Source organism: Rhipicephalus microplus, chromosome X (assembly GCF_043290135.1).
Source record: "Rhipicephalus microplus isolate Deutch F79 chromosome X, USDA_Rmic, whole genome shotgun sequence".
NCBI classification, from domain to species: Eukaryota; Metazoa; Arthropoda; class Arachnida; order Ixodida; family Ixodidae; genus Rhipicephalus; species Rhipicephalus microplus.
In genome coordinates this window covers 28,590,651-28,603,968 of record NC_134710.1, presented here as the reverse complement: position 1 = coordinate 28,603,968, position 13,318 = coordinate 28,590,651, and the positions used below count along the sequence as shown (strand labels likewise).

The window sequence follows — 13,318 nt, the reverse complement described above, 5'->3', positions numbered from 1 at the left end:
CGACGGAGGCAAAAAAGCTCAATGCACTATACTAAGATTTAAATGCACGTTAAAGAACCTCAGAAGTTCAAAATTTTCGGAGCACCCCACTACACAGCGTCTTTCATAAACCCATAATTGCTGTGGGATGTTAAACCTCATCAATTATTATTAGAAAGAGAAGAAATAGCCAAAAACGAAAGTGGGGCCAGCTGTCTTTTATCACAAAAATTATTCTGACAAGCATTAACGGAAACATGTACAGTTAACAAATATTCAGTCTATTAGACCTATAGCATAAAAAACAGAAAAAAACAGTTAAGTCTAAGAAATGATAACAAGGACGCGAATTAAATATTAAATGTGATAACCACAGAGGCATAATTTTCAGAGTTGCAAAAATGTGAGAAAGAAATAAAAAGAAGCAATAATTACTATAGGAATGATTGGGAGGGGGAGGGTATGATGGTTATGCTCGCCAAACATATTACACTCTTTGTTAAATACAATGGCATCCTTTCATTTATTATTGTGTTTTGCGAAACGAGCGCATATTGAACCACACATGACACAGCAGAAATGGAAACTGTGATAAGGTACAACCTCGCAAACACTGTATCTCGAAGAGTGAACATTCACAGAATTTAGAGCTGAGTTTCCAGTCATGAACGCGCTCGTTCATTCAGTAGCGAAAATGCTACTGACGCCATTAGAAGAATTCGTAGTTTTCATTTCTTGCAGATTTAATCGACCTTACTTGCCTTTAAGTCGGCGGGAAAAGCTCCGCACTTTATCTGATCTACGGCGCGTTTCGCTAAGACTGGGTCAGACGGGAGGCGAGTGAGAGATGAGGCGTCACTTATCAGCGGGATCAAAAAAAAAAAAAAAAAAAAAACGAGCCTAATGCGGTTTCACTTTCGCCTGCTTGCTTTAAGCTCTCCGAACGGATCCTGGAGACGCTAAAGAGCCAGGGCACGGCGAGGTGTCGCGAGATCGCTCTTCGCACCATTCCGCAGAGGCAGAAACGGAAGTAGCTCGGCACGCCGTCTTCCCATTAGAAAAACTAAGCAAGAACAAGCAAATGCGACCAGCGCGACATGTTTGATTGGTCTTCAAGGCGGGGCCACGAGGAAGGGCGTACGCACAAACGACGGCGCTGATTTTAAAATCGATCACACCAAGCGTGGGTGCTGTCAGAATGCCTGGCCTCAGGAATTCGACGGAGGAAATAAAACGAGAAAGAGTGTCGGGAAGTCTGGGTGCGCACACGGTATGGCAAAAGAGGGCGGGAGGGGGTGCTAACGACGTTGCTATTAGTAAACACATTACCAAGTGGAATCGTTAAGCACTTAGCGTAGTGCGCAGAGGTGGCAGCAGTTCGCAGCACCCTCCCCCCCTCCCCCCCCACCACCACCACCACGACGGAATGGGTGGATGGAAAACGTCTCAGGTGACGTAATTGAGTCGCAGCCTGGCCTGGGACGAGGCCCCTAATGGGCTCTTTAAGACTCTCTTCGCCAAAGAGCCATAAGGTGGCTCGGCGTAGGTCATGTTGACGTTCACGTCAGCGCTGTTTTGAAGATCGGGCGGGATTTCAGATATAAGGCATGGAAAAAAATTAATTGAATCGAAAAGGATTAGGGACGACTTCACAAACGAGCCGAAAAGCGCTTACTCGCACTCTTCTGACGACTGTAATCGTGGGCTTATGATCAGGGCGCCGTAGGCAAAACACTGATGGAGACTCGCGCGCTAACGGCTGCCCGAATCATGCCCAGAGATTAGAGAGCCCCGTGTAACTAACGTAGAAGCTATACAAATATGGCTGGCGGCGCAAATCTTTAGCGCCTGTGAGCGACTATTTCTTTTTTTCTATCGTTACGTTTTATGCGCAGCCATTCTGTTTACGCGAAAACTTGGTGAATCCATTAGTGTGGCTACTTTTTTTGTACTTGCTTAAGACGAACGTGGTATTTTTTTGCAACTGTGTAATCTCCATTTCTACAATTTTAACCAATGCCGTGACATTACGCCCTTAATTTTCAGAGCAAAATTTACAAATGCATTTATTTTACGCAATGCTACATGGTTAAACAAGCAATGTATTAAAACCTATTGCCAAATTTTTTTATGATACAGCAGCATGCGTATTTTCTTTTAAAAAGCAAAAAATAATTGGTATATCCCACGTACCATAGAAATCAATGTTATGCGAAGCACAAATGAGCAAGGTTGATTTGTCATGTTAAAATCAGGACAGCATTATGACGCGGACTTAAGTTATGCCGTACATGACTTCCATGTCATGTTTATCATGTGTTCGCCTGGAATTTGTGCTCCGTCGTCCATTCACGTCACGCGATACCAAATGTGGTATAAGTGAAGCCAGCGAAATGGCCGCGCGCGTGCTACGAGCGTACCATGTAGTCATGTTTTACGTGACACGTATGTCATGATTATCATGTTTGGACGTGTCATTTATCTTCGTCTTCTCTTCACGTCACGTAATACCAATTTTGGTATATGTGAAGCTAACAAAACAGCCGCGAGCACATCATCGCGTGGTATGTAGTCATGTTGTTAAACCACACGCATATTATGATAATCATGTCTGCACCAGTCATATATACCTCCGTCATCCCCTCATGACACATAATGCAAAATTTGTCATGTGAAGCGAGCGATATGACCGCCAGCGCACAATGAGGGTAGCATGCAGTCAAGTTTTACACAACATGCAAGTGATGATTATGATGTTTGGACGTGTAATTTACCTTCGTCGTCCGTTCGCGTAATTTATTACCAAATTTGCATGTGCGAAGGTAGCGAAACGACCGCGAGCGCACCATGAGCATGGCGTGTAGCCCTGACTTGCATGACATGTATGTCATGAGTCACGCGTGAGGGCTTGTCACGTATGTTCGCCATGCAGTCATATCATACCATACCAGTTTTGCAATATGTCATGCATACGAAACCACAGCCAGAGCAGCAAGACCTTGCAATGTAAATCATAACATTCATGGAATGTCAATTTTTATGTGATGACTATTATGCTCGTCACACACTCATATTACATGTCAATTTTGGTATAGATCCTATTGTCCAAACGGCCTGGAGAGCTAAATGTCTTAGACAGACAGACAGACAGACAGACAGACAGACAGACAGACAGACAGATAGATAGATAGATAGATAGATAGATAGATAGATAGATAGAAAGATAGATAGATAGATAGATAGATAGATAGATAGATAGATAGATAGATAGATAGATAGATAGATAGATAGATAGATATCTATCTATCTCTCTATCTATCTATCTGAGTATGGACAACTGTCTTTGGTGCGCGACATGTTCCAAAGCAATAAATTGCTTTCAAAACTCGATGCGATGACTATTTTCTTCGTACGTGTATAACATTACCTAGAGCACTGAGATGTTTTGCACCACAGGTATTACCCGGGTCTACAATGGCGCGTGCAATAATGTTTCTTCGCCAGAGTAGGATATGCGTGTCTTCATACCAATGTCGTGTGCGCGGCATGATGGTCAGCGCATTTGTAATTGGTCATCTCACATATTTCTTTATCTGGTAATGCTGTGCGGCAACCCAAGTCAGGCTACATGACTAACCACTTGATTCCCCAAACACAAAACAGATCTCATGCACTACTAAATATGGAATTCCGCACGTGCATGCGCTAAGGGGGGAGGGGGGCGGATGTGATAGTTATCTCTAGCTAGAAGTACCGTGCTGGAAGTACGATTCTGCTCGTTTACTTCGCATGAACCTTCACTTGCTGGCTCTTCGGGTGTAGCACATTTACGGAAAGAGGGCACACAACACCGACCGGCTTCAAGGCTGTATAGCTTAGAAGAACGCAGGGTGGGGCGAGTTGGTATTCCATTCTGGACGGCGTACTGCGCCAGTCGGTGCTCCCTTCCTTGTTGTCCGTTTTGTTTTATTATTTTTTTGACAAACGCCATTCAAGAAGGCTGTATACGGCCTAGAAAATAAATAAGGTGGGCCTAGAGCATCGACTCTGAGGCCTAATAATTGTTTCCATGACGAATAAGCGCCCGTCTTTCGCCTCACCGCAAAGCTTCGTCACTGATGCCCCGTTTTAAGCAGCCACCCGAGCAGGAACGGGAGAGGCACGGGCATTTGTTACTTTCCCTTCTTTCGCTCCTCTCTCTCTCACAGACTTGGAAAAACAACGGGGAATAGCGAGCCTTCGTCTGAGCACTCCGTTGCCGGCCCATTTCCCATCTCACTGTCGGTTGGTCAGCGCACAGGTCTTTACTGCTGGCGCCACTTCTTTTCTACGTTTCAATAATTTTTGTTATCGTTGCTTTCACAGGGCCATTCGTTCGCTCGCTCGCTGCCCAGTGAGCTCGCACACAAACTACACGCACTGCAGTCTCTTCTCCTCGTCATCTCGCTCCCTTCGCATTTCTTCCAGCAGGAAAAGAAAAGAGAAGGGGGGCTGGGCACCGAAGACAAAAAAATGTACGCGTTTATTTCGGCCAAGCCAACTGGGCATGGATTCTTGAGAAAAACGAGAACAGCTCTTTCCCTTCAGCTAGCGCTTTTTCCCCTTCCTATTTTTTTCTGACGTGGATCTCGCGGTATACGAGTGCGCAGAAGGAGCGACGGTTATGAGAACGACAACAACAAGCATGGTGCGAAAAGAGGGACTCTTCGCCGCAATGATGGATGCGGGAGCGGCAAGGATGCGAATCGACCTCAACGTTGGCGCGCACTCCTCTTTGTTCCGTTTTCTGAGTGCCCACCCACCCCGAGGAGAAGGCCGAAAATTTGCAGCGGCGAGTGCGGAACAGTCCGAGTTCTCCGGCAGCCTCCCTTGACAATGGACCACCGGAATTTCGCGAACTGCGCCGGCGCGTCTACTGGTCGCCCCTTGTCTGGGCCGAGTTTCTGCACCTTCATATCTTGCATGGATGCACAGTCGAAGAAAACCGGCCGAAGCAGCAACGTGACCCCATTAACCGATTCGTAATAGCTCTTTCCTGGTTTAACGTCCTCCATACGCAACGACGAAACACAAACGTTTAAATAAGAAAGCTCGCACAAAATATCGGAGGCGTATTACGTCTATCCTCCGAACTTATTTGGCAACAAAGAAAACAAGACTCATGAAAAGAAGGTTACTTCAAAGGATACTTCTTTTTTTAGAAGGAAAAAAGAAGTATTTAGAAGGAAAAGGAAGTATGCAGATGAAGTATGCAGAAAGATTACGAAAAAAAATTTATTTCCTTTAAATACGCTTGCTTGCGGAAAGCACACTCCTCCCCTTCACCATCGAAGCCATTTGGGCGTAAGCAAAGCTTCATGTCGATTCTAAACTAAAACCACAATCGTTGTTTTCATATATGGAAGGAGGAGTGCTGAATGCTGTCGTCCACGGCAGGACCTCATATACGCATGCGTGTTCGAGTCCAGTCTTCAGATGAACGTCAAATTGGAAAAATTGGTTCACGATCTACTCCGCCTAATATGGCTGTTGTAGAGAGGGCGGCGCGCTCCAAGGCAAGTACTGAAAAGCACTGTGTTAACATTGCAAAATAAATGTTACTGTGGAGAGAAATCTCATATACATTGAACATTTTTTTCTTCATTATAAAGGTATAGTTATTATTCAGGTGCAGTTTCTTTCATCTCACTTCTTCACAGCCCACTTTTTAAAGGGCTCGTAAGCCACCCAGAGGTCGAAATTCAGTTGTGGTGGGAAAATTGTGCACGAGTGTACGATGAACATGGAGCCGTGAGAATTTTTCAAAACGGTGCAATAATATCAGAGTTAGACACGTTTGAATATCGACACCATTACGAGCACTGCTTTCGCTCTCTCCTGCGCTTCCCTCCACTGGTATCCTCTCCCACGTGACTTTGTCCTCTCGCCAAGCACCTTTCCCGTGCCCCTTCCGATCTCGCATGGCATACGTCATCGCTGACGCACTGCTTGAAACACCGTCTACTACAGGTTGACGCGACTCCGGCTAGTCCGGACGTCGATGATCGACTCCGTCAGTTGCGTTGTAGCTGCGCGCTTGTTGGCGAATCATGGCTGCCGTAATCGTGTGGTATGGACCCTGCGCTGCGCTCATGCCTTCAAAGGATTGCCAACGCGATGAAGCCGTACGGGGACACGCCGTGCCCCGCACACGCACGCGGACAACACGGCGAACAACAACAAGCAGCGCGGACAGCAGACCGACCGGAAGTCGTAGGCTCTTGCTCGACCAATCACAGCATATTTGGCTCAGCGCGTGAGAGATGTGGCACGCCACGTCACACGGAGGCCCGAAAGGCCTGGAAAGAAGCAGGGATTGTTTCTTGGAATTTGTGGCACGCAAGCGGCTCGTAGCGCTGCCACGTGACGAATCGCTGATCGCGATGGAATTCTGCACACAATTCGCGCGTTGACTTGAAATGTTCGAAAAAAATATCGGAGGTGGTTTACGGGTTCTTTAGGTGTACTACACTCCAGTTTTATACTTCTATGCTTCCGGGTGGTGCTACTAATTAATTTTAATAAATATTTAGGCTAAGATGGACTCGCATGCGTGTAATGTATTTAGGACAGTTTGAATACTTGTTTGTCGGGAACCGTATCACTAAACATGAAATACATATTATCAGTATTTTTTTGTCACAAATGCGGAGTTTCTGGCTACTTCTGGGTTAAAAAATCTTCCAATTGAAGGCTACTATGGAAAAACGCTTCAAGTTGACATTGTCCATCTGACGGTGGGCAGTTGGGAAAAGATAAACCGTTTTCATATTTATGATCAACAGCCTGACTACGTCCGCTGCAGGACAAAGGCCTCTCCCATGTTCCGCCAGTTAACCCAGTGCCATGAGTTAATTGACGTATTCATGTGAGAGGTAGTGGCCAGATACTGCACCAGGGTGGCCAATCCTTCTAACCACCGCCGGGAACGCAGGGCGTGCGTTCCCGGCGGTGGTTACCGGTGAGGCCGCTCCCCAGGCCTCTTTATGCAGTTCCATCACCACGCGAATTTTTTTTATCCGGTTGGGAACTGCGCGGCACCAGGATTTGAACCACGGACCTTTTGCAGGCGAGGTGGATGCTCTAACCACTACGCCATCGCCACCGTATTAAAGCGGCAGTGATGGCGTAGTGGTTAGAGCATCATATTAAAGCACCGCTAATATTAGTGCGAGTCAAAGCTGTCGTTTCAGCTAACAGCCCAGACGCGTCACAAAGAGTTCAGCATACAAGCTGGCTGTTTTCTCTCCCTGCAGCGTCCAATCGGAGCCGATTCCAGGCGTTCTCGAGTGGCCTGCTGGTGGTGAACGGTGTGACGCGCAACGACGAGAGACGCCGTTTCCGCTGCGTCGTCAAGGACTCGCTCACCGGCGAGAAGGTCGAGAGCGGCATCTGGGGAAAGTTCGTCGTTACGGGTAAGTGCGTCTCACACGCCATGCACGTCCGCACGCAATGCAAGATGGCCACCCGGCGGTGCCTTCGACGAACTCTCGTTGAGATGAATGTCCTCTGCAGAAACCAGGCTTCGTGGAGAGAAAAACCATGCCGATATGGCTATGAGCTATATTATCCTTAAAGGGACACTAAAGGCAACTATTATGTCAACGTTGATTGTTAAAATAGTGGTCCAGAAACATCGCAGTGTTACTTTTGTGCCAAGGAAGGACCTATTTTGAAACAGAATCATGATTTAGGGGTTCGCATCGGGTTAGCGCACTTCGAATTACCCGCTTTAAGAAGCAGACCGACCGGACTGGTTCCCGTCACTGTTGCCGTGCATAATGTTGCTCGGCTTTACTGCGCTAGTAGCAGCCCACCGAGACCAGTGGGAGCCACAGCAGCAACAACTCTGACCTCCGAGATAGTGGGTGCGTGCGCCTGCTATTTGGACGCCATAGCATACATTTTTTTTGTTGTTGTTTAACTTCGCCCCGCTAGATTACACAACCTGTCCAGTGTAACTACGCGGAAATTGAATTTTCCAACTGCCCGTGCCGTTCCCCATAGTAACGTCCGGCGGTTCTTTTTTCCATGAATCAAGCAAAAAAGAAAAAGAAGCATCTTATTGCGTCTCTTAATGCACGGAAGGAGTGCAGCTAGATTGATTACTAGTGATTATTGGTAGGTGGTCCGTCTTATGTCATCAGAATAATTTTGAGAATGCCCTACCATGGCGCTTGTGTTCTTGTGCATTTACTTAATTTCTCGGTAAGTAGGGCACTTTTGTTGGTAACATTGCCGTTTTAGATGTTGTCATATATTGAGCTTCCACTCTGGCGAAAATTGTTATTTGACTTTAGTATCCCTTTAGCACAGACGTGAGAATGAAATTATAAAATATAATATATAACGAATGAAAGCATATCCACTTTCCTACCCTAAACAAGGGGCATGTACCCCTCGCAGCTGCAGTCTTTTTGCCTGCCGATATAGGTTACAAGGGCACTGCATAATGAGATTCAATCACAAATTACTGAGACACCATGTTCGTGTAGTATACGGCAGTGTGGTTCTTACGGTATATTTTTGCATTAACGCTTACTGCGTGCTTCTGAGAAGCCAAATGTTCAAAAGTCGAGCAGTCCCGCTTGAATCGACCAACATACTGTCCAGATTTCGTCATCAATGGCGTGACAGTGGCACTATCTGCGGATATTACACGAGCACGATCAGCAGCATCAGCTTGACTACGCTCACTGCGGGAAAAAGGCCTCTCCCGTGTTCAGCCAGTCAACTCGATGCTGTGCTTGCTGCAGCCACTTTGTACCCACAAACTTCGTAAACTCATCTGCCCACCTAACTTTCTATCTCCCCCTCTCCCGCTTCCTTCTATTGGAATCCTGTTTGTGATCCTTAATGGCCAGCCGTTATCTTGCCTCCGCGCTACGTGCCCTGCTCATGATCATCTCTTCTTGATTTCGACTATGACGTCCTTAACACCTGTTTGTTGCCTATAAACACTCTGCTCTCTTTTTGTTCCTTAGGGATACACCCGCCATTTTCCTTTCCGTTTACGCTGCGGTCGTCCCCAACTTGAGTTGAACCCTCTTTGTAATCCTCCAGGTGCTGCTCCGTAGGTAACTACTTTCAAGATGCAGCTGTTATATCCTTCCTCTTTAGGGATAGTGGCGTTCTTCCAGTCATGATTTGATAATGCTTGCCGAGTGTACTTCATCCCATTTTTATTGTTCTAGTTACTTTAATCTCGTGGTTTGGCTCCGCGGTTACTACTTGTCCTAAGTAGACCTACTTCTTTAGAACTTCAAGTGCACTGCTTGCAGAAAGGTATAGGTAAGACCTAACTTTCTGCTATCCTTGTCTGATTCAGTAATTATGAATGTAATTGCGTCCACTGAGTTACTCAGCAATACAATGTCATTGCCGATGCACAGGTGTCTAAGGTACCCTCCATTAACTCTTATCCCTAACTCTTCCCGTCCAAGGCCTCTGAAAACCTCCTGTAAGCACGCGGTAAATAGCATTGCGGAGATCGTATCCCCTTGTCTTACACCTTTCCGTATGGGTATTTGTCGCTTTCGTTACTTACTCTACAAAACGCGGCCAAAGTTATACGTGGGACGTTTTTTTTTCAAGTATTAGAAAGCTTACGTGATCAGAATAGAACTATATACTCTAAGTATTATGGTTTTATGAAGTCTTATGATTCTTACACCAGAAAGGCTGATGATGATCATGAGAAACATTTTTTGTGTTATTTGGTCAAAAAAGGAGTGTACAATGGCGGGTGACATCAAAGCGCAAACAGCATGCAGGCAACTGACTAACATCTTGGATGTATAGCATTGCGAAGTAAAGCTTAGTTTGAATCACTGTAACTAATTGATTGGCACAAAATAAAAGCACCCGCAAAAAAACAATACCAACTTTTAGGAAGACTGACTGTTGGGCTTGTGTGGGGGTATACATCACCGGCTAAAGGAGCCCGCAGACTGACCGGACGGGAATATCTTGTATTACCTTGTTTTTGCCCTATTCGTCTGTGCGTTGTTTTCACCTATAATTCCAACATTCATAGAACTCTAGATATCCGTATATTTCTTTGTGCTGAGTAGCAGGCCAGAGAAGACACGCTCAGGCCGACCTTTGGGCCTTCTAACAAGTTGGCTCTATATCTGAATTGTTTGGCACTGTAATAAGATATATCCGGAGATAAAGAGATGTTATCAGTTATATGGAACTGGCCCAATGGAAACAATTTTTATGAGTCACTGCGTCCCCCAGTAATTTTCGCAAGAGTGCCTGATTGATTTATATGTGAGGTGTAACGTCCCGAAGCCACCATATGATTATGAGAGACGCCGTAGTGGAGGGCTCCGGCAATTTCGACCACCTGCGGTTCTTTAACGTGCACCAAAGCTGAGCACACGGGCCCACAACATTTCCGCCTCCATCGGAAATGCAGCCGCTGCAGCCGGGATTCAAACCCGCGACCAGTGAGTCAGCAGCCGAGTATCTTAGCCACTATACCACCGCGGCAGGGCTCGCATCAGGGCCTACATCACAGATGCGCCATATTGCGTTCATAAACAGGCGCGGACAAACAGAGAACGGAAAAGCGTTGTCAGGTAGAAAATGTGGATGCGCATTTCGTATACGTAGCTCGAACATTTGTGTGCGCCGCGGTGAATCGGTGTTCAATGTTCTCGGCTGCTCAACCGGACGTTGCCGGTTTGATCCGGACAGTGGCAGTCGCATTTTGATGGGTGCGAAATGGTAGAAATTTGTGTCCTGCGGGATGTCCTTGCATGTTAATGAACCCGGGATGGTCGATATTTTTCAAGTTCTCCACTAAGGTGTCTCTCATAATCATATCCTGCTTTTGAAACAGAAAACCCCAGATATTCATTTAGTTATTTATTTATTTATTTATTGAATTGCAGTACCCTCAGGATATAAATACATTGTAGATGAGGCGCGGGTCTACGTAGAAAATAAAGAGAGAAAAGAGCATATCATTAAGAAGAAAATGGAAGAATTGTACCGAATAATTAACCAAATCTCGTAAAAGACATTAGCGAACATCTCAAAAATGAAATTACAAGCAATGTAGAAGAAAGAAACGTGTGCTGGAATACAGTAAGCTTGATAAGACATTTTTGAAGGCAGTTGTATCAGTTATGTTGGTTATGAAGGCAGGTAAGTTATTCGAATCTGCTGCTGTCCTAAGAATGAATGATTGAGAGCCTGCAGTAGTTGATAAATATGGTATGTTGACCTTATGATGATCATGAAGTGGGTGTGAAAAAAATATAACTGGGTGTACGAACAATCAACAAAGTGCAGAGTTGTGGTAGTACATTTTTTTTTCGAAAAAAGACAAAAGCGTGATTACTTTTTATGGGTTTCTAGGGAAGGAAGATTAAGAGCATCTTTCATCTCTTTGACACTGGCATTGCGATATATCATTATTAGCTCGAGATTGTCTTTTCCTCAAAGTGAAACCTTGAACATACTAAAAAAAAACAGCAAACGAACCAGACACGAGTGAGAAGACAGACGTACACGGCGCTGTAATTAAAAAACTATGCTTTAATAAAGCGAAGCAGTTTTACCAGGAAATCTCACAAAGCATGCAGCGTACACCGAGACGGCCCACCACATCCCCTTCTGTAATATGCGCATGTTGCGAGGTGTCCTGGGAGAATGGTTTCACTTCAATGAAGCGCAGTTGTTAGTTTCACAGTCGAATACACTTGCTTTCTTTGCCGTGTCTCATTATTTCTCTGGTATTTTCAAGTAACATGGAGCGACTGGCTCAGACATATAAACTTTGAACTTTAATCAGTATCTGCGGTGAGAGTTTCCACGTATTTTGAACTGCAAGTGAGACGTGCAGCACAGACGCAGCAAAAGCTGGAAGAGCGGCTTCTCAGAATTTTTTAAAACAATATTTGGGTAACTGCTAAAAGTACCCTTACAGGGTACCCGCTACACCATAAAACATCCTATACATTTGTGTAGTAGGGAGGCATTCACTACACCATCCTTCATCTGTCTTCGAAGACGACTGGAACCGGCTATACTTACTTGCAAGGAATTTTCTGCAACTTTTTGATTCTGTGGCTGACGCAGATGAAGAATTGTGGCTGGAGCTTTTGTAATGAGTTGCAGCATTCCGCGACACACCATTTACGCAATTCGCGTTAAGTGACTCCTCGTTGTTCGCTTGCTGTTCTAAAACGCTTTATGACTCATATCAACGCCATTCCTTTCGCGACATCAAGCATGCCTAAGGCCAGTTTGCAACATTATAGTTACTAGCACCGGCAGGGCTCTGTGATATAATACTCGACTGGCAAGCAGGGGACTCGGGTTCCAATAACATTGTGTCCTTGGTGTTTTTATTTACTTAATTTTTTATTCCGCACGATGATGGTTACAGACACCGGTTACAGACACCGATTATGGTTACAAACTGCGGCGCACGCTGTACTCTTGTTGTGATCTCATAACAGCTTTCGCTGTAAAAGAACGAAGAAACGTTTGATGCACTTCTCTCTTCTTTTGTCGCTATCTGATTTTATATGCCATGGCGTCGTTTTTCTACACCACTGCAGTTGTGGCAGATTGTTAAACATTTTTTATGCCTTTACCACAGCTCGAAGAAAAGCGCTAAGCACTTGAAGTAATAGCCTAGTAAAAAGATGCAGGCACGAAATTTTTAAATAAACAGAAGCACGCGTAATACAGACCTAAGCGGAGAAGGTGCTGAGGTAGCCAGTGACAAGGTATGGGCACCTCGTTGATGTGGTTCTTTACGAAACAGCTCGTTCCTTCATGGCACCGCATAAAGAAGCGATTTCTTGTTTGAGTTAACGTTTCTTAATATTATTATTATTTTCCGTCAAGCACACACCAGTTTCCATGCTCAAATCTCCGAGGGGCGGCGGCGGATATGTACTTAGCGCCTCGGTCTCCCGAAGACTGCCGCGGCCATTCGAGTGTGTGTGGTAAAATTGCGCCTCAGAAAATTCAGCTACAGTGGCGTGTTCTTGCGACGACCTTTGCCATGCACTCGTTAAGCACTTCATATCCCCCCTTGGTGCTCACTTGTCATCCGTGCGGCAAAACTCTGCACGCCATTGCGTTTTTTCTTTCTTTTTTCAACGAAATGCGAATTTCCTCTCACCTTAGGGAGCGTGTGAAGGTTTTTTTTTTATTTCTTTAGCAACACCTCACGCTTAATGCTTGCTTTGAGCAGCTAGCGCTACGGCATCGTTTTCTTCACATTCTTTCTTTTTTCCGTGCATGACTCGCCTGAGCAGCAGCAGATGTGGTC

The 13,318-nt window shown here is 45.4% G+C and overlaps 1 protein-coding gene across 2 annotated transcripts in view; it reads left to right on the top strand.

Annotated features, from left to right (window-relative positions):
- The window catches only part of LOC119176597 (cell adhesion molecule Dscam1-like), a 716,521-nt gene that overhangs the window by 380,589 nt on the left and 322,614 nt on the right, over window positions 1-13,318 (top strand). For both annotated transcript variants that reach the window (XM_075876101.1, XM_075876100.1), the window contains exon 4: window positions 7,275-7,433. In XM_075876101.1, coding sequence (XP_075732216.1) covers window positions 7,275-7,433 — 159 coding nt within the window. The remainder of the gene's footprint in view (window positions 1-7,274; window positions 7,434-13,318) is intronic.